Source organism: Mus caroli, unplaced genomic scaffold (genome assembly GCF_978045245.1).
Source record: "Mus caroli unplaced genomic scaffold, Mus_caroli_1 scaffold_2, whole genome shotgun sequence".
Taxonomy (NCBI): Eukaryota; Metazoa; Chordata; class Mammalia; order Rodentia; family Muridae; genus Mus; species Mus caroli.
Window position 1 is genome coordinate 52,149,084 of NW_028227257.1, and position 10,395 is coordinate 52,159,478.

Consider the following 10,395-nt stretch of genomic DNA (forward strand, 5'->3'; position numbering starts at 1 on the left):
TGCTTCTTGACCTGCTTGAGTTCCAGTCCTGACTTCCTTGGTGATGAACAGCAGTGTGGAAGTGTTAGCTGAATGAACCCTTTCCTCCCCAACTTGCTTCTTAGTCATGATGTTTGTGCAGGAATAGAAACCCTAACTAAGACAAGTGGACAAACTGCAATTATCATTATTGGAATTCATGCTAGTTGTTCTCATAGGCCAGTTTCCTTTGAGACCCCACCAACAAAAACTGTAGCTCATGTGTGCATGTATGTGCATCTATCTTTGCAAACATGTATTTGTATATCCAGGTAGACACAACTCTCTTATGTATTTTTTGTACATATACTTCCATGTATGTATGTGTGTGTGTGTTCCTGTACATGTATGTGGATATGTACATGTTCCTTTAGATATGTGCACATGTCTTTGTGTTTCCATGCACACACTCCTGTGCTGGTTTGCTTGTGTATGTGTACTGCCTCAGCAGCAGCAGGATGATGACCAACTTTCTTTGGATGACTCTTTCCACACTGGCTTCAACTCTCTCTCTAGACATACTCCATATTTTTCCCTCCCACAGGTTTTTACAATGTTTCTCTCAAGCATTATTAATTTTATCAAACAACATACTGTCAGGATTTATGCTTCTCAACATGGCTTCAACCCAACACATCTTGTATTGATTATTTCCTAAAATATCTCTAGGTTCTCACAGAAACCATTTCGTGGCTCCAGCCTGGGCTTGCACTGAAGAGTCAGTTACAAGCAGATAATGAAAAACAATTGTGGCAGAAATTTTCGAAGGCCTAGTGTCCTCTGTTTTACCAATCCTTAGAACCACCGGGACCCCACACAAAACATGGAAAATGTTCAGGGAAATCAAGTGACTTACCCAACCAGAGTCACCTGGTGAGTGTTGAAACTAGGGCTTCCCGAGCCCTTTCAAGAACATCTTACTACCACTTCTCTCTGTCCTTCGTTATGAAGGACTCTGGTGCCCCAAACTTCATCATTGGTCCATCTTTTTTTGTACCTCCAGAAAGTACTCAACATCATCCTGTCAAAGCACCCCCACATCGCTTTCCTGAGTCTACAATCACCTGAACAAACATCCCTTTACCCTCAACAACTTGCTCTGCTTTTTCTAAACCTAAACCACCAAAAGTATACAAATCTCCTGGGCATATGAAATCCTGGTACATAGGAGGCAGAGGAAGGAGCTGGTCAGCCTGGTCTGCATAGGTGCTTCACACCAGTCAGAACTACATAGGAAAAACCTGTCTCTAAATAATTATTAAATAGATGGATGGATAGATGATAGATAAGATAGATAAATGGTAGATGACTGATAAATAGATGTTAGGTGATAGATAGTAAATCACTTAGAAATATCAAGTGTGAATGGTTTTCTTTATTCTTCGTTCTGACCATTTACCTTATTGATGCAGGAATATAATTTTGTTACTAGTAACATCCAACTGTGGCCATTTTTACTCACAAGTTTGAAACTAACTGCAAGCACATGTGTTGAATTCATCCATCTTGGAGCATTTGAAATTGTTTATTATGGTAACTTCCCTTCCCCAGTCTCCACAGGAGACAGCTATGTTTGTTATTAGGCCTGATGGGAAACGTCAGTAGGAGTTTGTCATTCCCTGGTGTTAACTTGTGTATGCACTGAGTTAACTTGAATATGGGCTGGTCCATTTACAAAAGTCAGATCAAAGTTATAAAACCTGGACTGGGCTTGATTTGATTGACTATGTTGCTGGCATATATTCTGACATCGTTTACACACATAAATTCTCTCCATCTTGTCTTTAATTTGATTACCTAATTGTTGAATTAATATTCATCATTGGCAAATTTGTCCTCTCATTAAGTTGGCAGCGCTTGCTGGACTGTCTATAATGATTGGGGTCAATCATTAATCAATGTGTTTTTCTGTGTCTTTTTTAATATCTCTGCTATGTCAGTAGCTACTTTCATTTACACTTGATACATTCAAAGGAAACTCAGATGAAACTCATTATATCATCGTACAAATTTATGATTTTTAAATAGTAAATTTATAAATGTATGGATAATATATTCAAACTTTTATTATATCCAAACTTGTAGCCCATGCCATCAAACACATCTGCTTAGGAAGTTCAGTCTCAAACAGAAGGAAGACAGTTTGTCCTAAAATACTTTCCTTTGAGGCATTTATGTAGCAGATCTCTATGCTGTGGTATTCTGCTACAAATTCTGGAGAAAGAAAAAAAGTCTTATACACCCAGAGGTGTCCCTGAAAGACATGCATTTCCTCAGTAAAAATTAACAAGGTTCAGAACTTTTCTTTTCTTGTTGAGTTGCCTTGGCAACACTATCAAGAGTAAATGAACTGATGTATATTTCTATCAGGGCTCTCTATCCTGATCCCTTGAAGTGTGTGTCTTTTCCTATATCAGAGCCAAGTATTCTTAGAAGCTTCCATTGAGCCTTGAAGTCATGTAGTGAGAGCACACCAGCTTTGCTTTATTGTGGGATTGTTTTAACCATTCCAGGTCCTTTGTACATCCATATATGTTTCATATGTAAACTGTAATGATAGCGCCAGAACACCTTGAACATCAGTCTCATGTCACGCCTCCCTCCAACTGGCTCCAGTTACCATCTCAAGAAAATCTAGCCATCTCAGTGCAGCCTTCACATCTAGCTTTCATGTCCCATGATGGTTACCAGGATCAGAGTATCTGAACAGAGTGCTGGAAGCACTGATCCCAAAGATGGTAGCCATGCACTTCTGTCCTCCTGGGAACTTTGACTGCTCCAGAAAAAGTCAGGACAGGGCTGAGAAAAGTGACATTCCCAGGGCTTGATGTAAGGATCATTTTCATTTCATGAAGACATTATTACAGCGTTCTGACAAAGTAAGATTCTTCCAATTTGGAAATTATTCCAGTTAAAGAATAATCACAGAATTAGTCAATACTAACAGTGTGTAATAATGAATTTTATCTTATCAGCTTGACCTAGCTGGGGTTTTTTTTTTTTTCCTGTTTGTGCAAAGTACAACATCTAGCAACAGCATTAATAGAAACTAATGATTGCTTATCTATTTTGCTCTTGGACAACTATTGCTAAAGTCACTTGACATTTTGAAAGGTAAAACAATTGCTATTTAAAAACTAGATGGTAAATCATAATATCGTCAATTGCACATTCAACACTTGATATTGCCCATACTATCCAAAGAATGTCATTTGATTCTCTCATGAACCCTTTGAGGTGAGTGAAGGAAACTGGGGCTCAGAGAAGCAAGAAAGTCACCCAAGGACTTGGGTTTCTCAATAAGAAACCAAGTATGAACCCTTGTCTATCTGACTCCAACATGGGACAGAAAAATGATTTTAAAAGCAATGTACAAATATATACGAAGTATACTTAAAAAAGACAACCCTGGCATCCATAAGTCCATTATTAGTTATATATGGTATTATGAGTCTCTCTGTGTGTGTATTATTTTAATTTGCCTGAAGTGAATGTGTCTTACCTTAAAAATGTGGATTTTCAGCATTTCTTCCAGTGAGTTTTATGAATTTTTCTATAATTTCTATCTGTAATTGTTTGACTTCTCTAAACTTCACAGCATGAGTAGAAGGTGAAGAAGCAGACTTGAGACATGGGTTAAGAAAAAGCTGATCCCAGTGCAGGAACCAGAAATTAACACTATTGTGGTTAGCCTGATATGGCATAAATGTCATGACTCAGCTGCACATGGCTAGCATAAACCTGCAACCTGATTTCTGCACTTGGATGACATCCCTTGCCTGCTTCCTGGTCCCAATGACAGATTATGATGGTTGGTCTTGGGTCCTGGGTTCAAGCCTACCTTTGCCACATGGCAGGAAGGACATCACGGTGTTATCCATACTCATGTTAGGATGATCCCAAGACACAATAGCTTGCCCCAACATCCAGAAGTCAGGATGGCTTCTGCCCAGGAACCCTCATTAGAGTAGCTTCTTTCTACCTTCATTCACCTACATAAAGTTACCAGTGGAAGCTTTTGCAGCCTCCTATAGCCAGCATCCATCCCGGCTTGCCCAGGTGGGTTGATCTTGCATTGCCCCTCCCCCCCCCCCCCCAGCTATTCCACATAAGCGTTGGCCCAGTAGATCATGGACACTTGGAAGACAGAGAGTGCCACCTACTTCTCCTGAGTTATGCAGCCCTGAGTTATGTTCTCCCAGCTTTTGTGTCTGCCTCTGCACAACAGAAACACTATGTGCGATGGAGCGTTACCCCATTTGGGCTGTGGAATCTAGCAGGAATAGTTGGAATTTTGCCTTTGTCTTTCTAGCATGTAGCTTGAGGTAAGTTAAACTTTTTCTCTAGTCACTGGTCCCATGGCCCATGGCCTATAAAATAGGAAATAGTATTTATTTTATGATATTCCTGGGAGGAGTTGGTTTGTTTCTTTTGGTTTGTTTGGTTTTGATCAGCCCAAAATGGCTTTGAATTTTTTATCCTCCTGGCTCAGTTTTCTGATCCTGAGCTTATTTGGGTACCAGCATGCACCACCATGCAGTTTGTACAGCATATTGCATAACTATGAAAAATACTTGTGACTCTCTTCTGCTTGTGACCTATTTCTCTGGTCAGTGCCCCCCTGGTCTCCTCCCTGATCCTTTTCCAGAAACCACCAGACTCAGGCCTTGAACCCCCTGTTCTTTGTCAACACATTTGGGGCTCCATCTAGCTTCCCAGCCCGTATCATGATTTTCCAATCCTATTTCTATACATATCAAATTTCTGATCATAACTGAAGACTGCCTCCTGATGACGTCAAGCCATGCTCAGAGGAGTCTTCATTCTTCTCTCCTTTGTGCCTAGGCACCCATCAGCAGATCCTACGCTTTCTCAATAGAATGTCAGAAGAAGCTCTAATTCAGTCACAGACTAGTCAATCTGGTCCTGGCCAGCACCAGCGCTCTCTCTCTCTCTCTCTCTTTCTCTCTCTCTCTCTCTCTCTCTCTCTCTCTCTCTCTCTCTCTCTCTCTCTCTCTCTCTCTTTCTCTCAGGGGAATGCAATATCTACTCAATGCTTCCCCTTTTCAGTCCTGCCCCTAACCTAATATAGTCTCAAGCCCAGCAGCTAGAAAAGTTCCTGGTAAAATATCAGGTCATGCCCTGATCCACTCAGTCCTTCTAGAAGCTCCCCATTTATCTACTCTGAGGAAAACCAAACTCCTTCTAAGGCCCTTCATTGTCACGTAACACTTCATCCTTGGCTCATCAAGTCTTCCTTCTCTCTGCTCACAACATACCTCCCTCCTGAGCACTATGTTCCTCCATCAGGATACCCACTCTATTTACTGCCCTGGTCTCCTCTCTGATCCTTTTCCAGAAACCACCAGACTCAGTCCTCGAACCCCCTGTTCTCTGTCAACACATTTGGGGAGTGTGTTTATTATCCCAATATCCACCCAATCCACTCCCTGACCCTTGGGGCATTTCTCCAGATCACATAACTGTGAGGTGTGTGACATCTGTTCTTCTATACTGCCTTCTATGCTTTCCCACGCTTGATTTTTAATAGTTTAGTTAGTGCGAGCATATCTATAAAAATTATTACTTCAACAACTCGTAGGAGTCCAGTCCTAGGGCATTAAGGATACTCACAGTGCTCTGAAACCAACAATAGCATTCATCTCTAGAACTTTTTAACCTTCCCAAAGTGAAAGTCAAAGCCAGTTAAAAACTCATCTGGGGCTGGAGAGATGGCTCTGAGGTTAAGAGCACTGGCTGCCCTTCCAGAGGTCCTGAGTTCAACTCCCAGCAACCACATGGTGGTTCACAACCATCTATAATGAGAGCTGGTGTCCTCTTCAGGCATACAGGCATACATGTAAGCAGAACACAGTATACATAATAAATAAATCTAAAACCAATCAAAAGAAAACAAAACCCTCCTCATCTTCCTTTTCCCCAGCCCAAAATAAGCACTGTTCTTCTAATCGCTGTCTTGAATCTGATTACTACACAGACATCACATAAAGTCACACAGTAATGGACCTTTGTGATATCCTTATTCTCGTTTGTCATAATACCTGCAAGAGTCATCCCTGTAACAGGTGTCAGATTTCCCTTATCTTAAAAACTTCTTTTTTTTTTTTCATTATATCCCTCATCTTGCTCATTCCTCCCTCTGCTGACAGATATTGGCTATTGTGCACATCAGTACTGTTAATGTGATGTGATGGTAAATGTCACATCATGTGACATTTTGCCAGCTTGCTTGGATCTGGAATCAGCTAAGAAACAAGCTTCAGAGTAGGTCTGTGGAGGTGCTTCCTGGAAGAATTAACTGGTAAGAAGTACCTTACAGAAGCAGCAGCCCTGACAAAGAAGTCCCAAAGAAAGCCCTGTTCTTCTGGAGATAGATAGATAGGTAAATAGATAGATAGATAGATAGATAGATAGATAGATAGATAGATAGATAGATAGATACATACATACATACATACATACATACATACATACATAGATGTTTAGATACATTTGTGTATATGTATATATACCTAACTTTAATTCCACTTTGTGGCATATATTAAGAAATGTGATTTCTGTATCATGTGATTTAATTTTTAAGGGAATGTTTAATTTTTAAAGTAATATCATAGTGTCTTGAACAGAGACTACATGACTTTACATTCTCATCCCAGCAACACATAAGGATTCAGATTTTCCTATCCTTAAGGGAATCGTCTCATTTTTTATAGGCAACTATGTTAAAGGGTGTAAAGGAATATGTATCTCACTGAAGGTTTGATCTTCAATTCCCTAATGATCAGTGATATCAGGCATTATTCTGTGTATTTATAGCTCATCTGTATATTTTTATTAAAGAAGAGTCATTTGAAGTCCTTTGACCACTTTAAAACAAATTGTTGTTGTTGTTTTCTACATATAGGATCATGTCATCTGTTAATTAAGCTGTGTATAGTTGAGTTCCAAGAATTCTTTAGATTTTATGGATATCTTTGAAATGTGATTTATAAGTATTTTTTCCCATCCTATGGACTGTCTCTCAACTCTGACGCCAGTATTCATTCTGTGCTGCTATCACAAAATACCTGAGACTGGGTAATTTATACAGAATAGAAGTTTACATCTCCTGAGATTTCAGAAGCCATCTAGGAAAGACTATGGCAAGCAAGTGAGTTTTCTGGAGAAGGCCCACCGTTTTGCATGGCTACAATGGGTGAGCTCTGAGAATACAGGGTCCTGAGAGACTTCATCCCAGGATTGCTTCTGGCTGCTGAGATGCCTCTCCGGCCACTATTACATAGCCTAATGATTCCTGGGCATCAGCCCACCCTATTGAGCAAATTTCCTGCAGATCACCATGAAGATGAACTTTCATAAATTAATGGTATTTAGATGAGTAAATGACTTTATACATTCCTGATTTGATTCAAATAATTTTAAGAAGAAAGTGTAAGACACTTTTAGTTGTTTTGCCAGAAAGATGTAATACAGTTAGAATCAAGAATAGAATGTGTCCCCTCCTCATAAAATAGTAAATAAATACTGGACAATAAGAAATATAATGAGCTTTCATAAACTACATTAAAAAGAAAAATAGGCTTGGGACAAATTTGTGATCAAGGAAGAATATTCAGTCTAGGTCAGGTTCAACAATTAAGCCACAAGTGTGCACTATGATTAAAACAAACAAACAAAAAGTCTCTGTGGGGCTGGAGAGATGACTTAGCAGTTAAAATCACTAACTGTTCTTCCAGAAGTCCTGAGTTCAATCAATTCCCAGCAACCACATGGTAGCCCACAACCATCTGTAATGGGAGCTGATGCCCTCTTCTGGTGTGTCTGAAGAGAGCTACAGTGTACTTATATACATAAAATAAAAAAAAAAATCTTAAAAAACAAAACACCATGTGAAACTGTGGCTTTGAACTTATAATGAGTTTATAGAGTGAAACACAGCTTTGTGTCTACTATCAACATCCTTCTGTAACTCCCCTTTTGTGTAACATTTCATGTATGAGGTAATTTTATAAAGAAGGTATAAGAAGGCTAGAGAGAAGAAATAAAGTGTGGCGTTTGGGACTCAGCCCCGTCCATCACATGTATATATGTCTGACTACCTATATGTATATGCATACATACGTGTGTACGTATATGTGTATATATATAAGTGTTCATAAACACTTGTGGAATTATTTAGACAGGTAGTTGGGCCCAGCCAAAATGTATGTATCTGTGTGTGTCCACATGTGTGTTTGAATTCTCCCTTTCTTCTTCTTTTTCTCTCTGGCTCACAAAGAGTTAACAAAGTCCTAGCCTCTCACCTGGCCCTTGGGTGAGGGGCCCTTGGGCCAGAGAGAAACTAAGCCTTTTCTCTAATTCTGCTGCTAACAGCTTTTAGCCACAGAATAGCAAGAGAGGGTTAAATTTCCTAAGGCCATCAGCTTGTGGCCCCCAGAACAGTAAGAGAGAGTTACAAGGCCAGAGATCATCAGCTTTTGGCCTTAGTCCAATGCTGTTTCTCACCTCAGTACCTGACCCCTGCCAGGGCTGGTCTCCCAATACTGACACAATGGCATTAATCTTTTGATGGAAGCTATAATGGCTAGTCTTGGTTGTCAACTCTATTGCATTTGGAATTGACAAGAACCCAAGCATCTAGGCACACCTGTGAGGGAATTTTCTCAGTTAAATCATCTGAAGTGTGACGATTCACCTTCCACCTGGGCCACACCTTCTGGTTGGTCTGGTGGCAGCCTATACAAAGGACATGGAAGAAAGAAGCTTTGTTCTTTGCCTGCTTGCTCTCACTGGCAAGCCCATCCATCCATTCCTTCACTGGAGCGTACTTTAGGATCCCAGCACATAATGAAGACCAGCTGAGACATCCAGCCTGGTGGACTGAGCAACTACTGGATTCTTGGACTTGTCGTTAATAGACAGCCATTGTTGGACTAGCTGGAACACACCCTGTAAGCCATTCTGATGAATCCCTCTTATATACGGAGACATCCATTCTACCGTTCTGTCCCTCTAGAGAGAGCCCTGACTAATACAGAAGCAGAGTCCTCAAAGGCTGATCACCTATATAGAAGCCCCACCTCTCAAAATGACTGTGGTGGACCTTAGCTTTCAACACAGACATCTGGAGGGATACATTCCAAAAAAAAATCATCTGCTGGGCAGTGGTGGTGCACACCTTTAATCCCAGCACTTGGGAGGCAGAGGCAAACGGATTTCTGAGCTCGAGGCCAGCCTGGTCTACAGAGTGAGTTCCAGGACAGCCAGGGCTACACAGAGAAAAACCTGACTCAAAAAAAAAAAGAAAAAAGAAAAAAAGAAAGAGAGAGAGAATGAAAAGAGAAAGAGAGAGAGAAAGAAAGAGAGAGAGAAAGAGGGAGGGAAGGAAGGAAGGAAAGAAAGAAAGAAAAAAGAAAAAAGAAGAAGAAAGAACAAAGGAAAGAAAAATTTATTTCTCAGCATTTTGTCATTTCATGCTTATTTTATAATTAAAATTATCAATTTTCTTTTGATTGTACATTTTAACATAGAAAGACGTATTGATCTTATCTGCAACTTTACTGAATTTACTACTCCTAACGTATTTTTGTGCAATTATTATGATTTTCAACTCTAAGAGCATGTCATCATAAAGACAATTTCATCTTTTTTCTCTCCAACTTTTAATGTCTGATTTTTACTCACAGAGTCTCACTGCCTGATGTACAATAAATGTATATGTATTTAATATGTAGTGTGTCCTCCTGTATTAAACTATAAGCTCCACAAATACCTGCTTTACTTTCTGCCCCTTGGTGTCTAGTTCATCGTTGGAGCCAGTAAATAACTGTGAAGTGAGTGAGTCACCTCACCTGCCATACTGAAGGGACTTAACAAATGGTAGCAAGTAGTAATTGTTGTTACCTTTTACACAACACTTGACTGTAAAAGTAGTAATTAACTTTTCAAATAAAAAGATCTTATTTATAAAAAATGGTCACAGTATCAAGAAATAAACAAACCATGATTCCAGCTGCTCTGGAGTCTCTTGGCAGACAACACACTCCCTGGCAGGCTCTCTGAAGAAATCCCTGTGGTCCCCACAGATGACAGCACACTTTGGATGCCAATCTATACAGAGGGACTTCTATAAACAGTCCACTCCATCCTGTCATCTCTGCTCAACTCTTCCACAGGATCCCATGGGGCCAGGGCTGGCCTGGCCAAGTGGCCAGCATCCAAGTGCATGGGGCTGGAGCTGGGACAAAGACTCCTGCCAAAAGCAGCACACAGACCAAGATCCAGGGTAGCCTGTCACAGCCTGCTAGGAAAAGCCAGGGTTCCAGGACAAACAGAAGCCAGAGGGCCCAAGCCCAA

The 10,395-nt window shown here is 40.3% G+C and overlaps 1 protein-coding gene across 1 annotated transcript in view; it reads right to left on the reverse strand.

Annotated features, from left to right (window-relative positions):
• Positions 1 to 10,193, reverse strand: part of Acoxl (acyl-CoA oxidase like) — a 291,722-nt gene extending 281,529 nt beyond the window's left edge. The window contains 1 exon segment of the mRNA XM_021179280.3: positions 10,041 to 10,193. Within this exon segment, the coding sequence (XP_021034939.1) occupies positions 10,041 to 10,193 (153 nt within the window).
• Between the last annotated feature and the right edge of the window lie 202 nt (positions 10,194 to 10,395).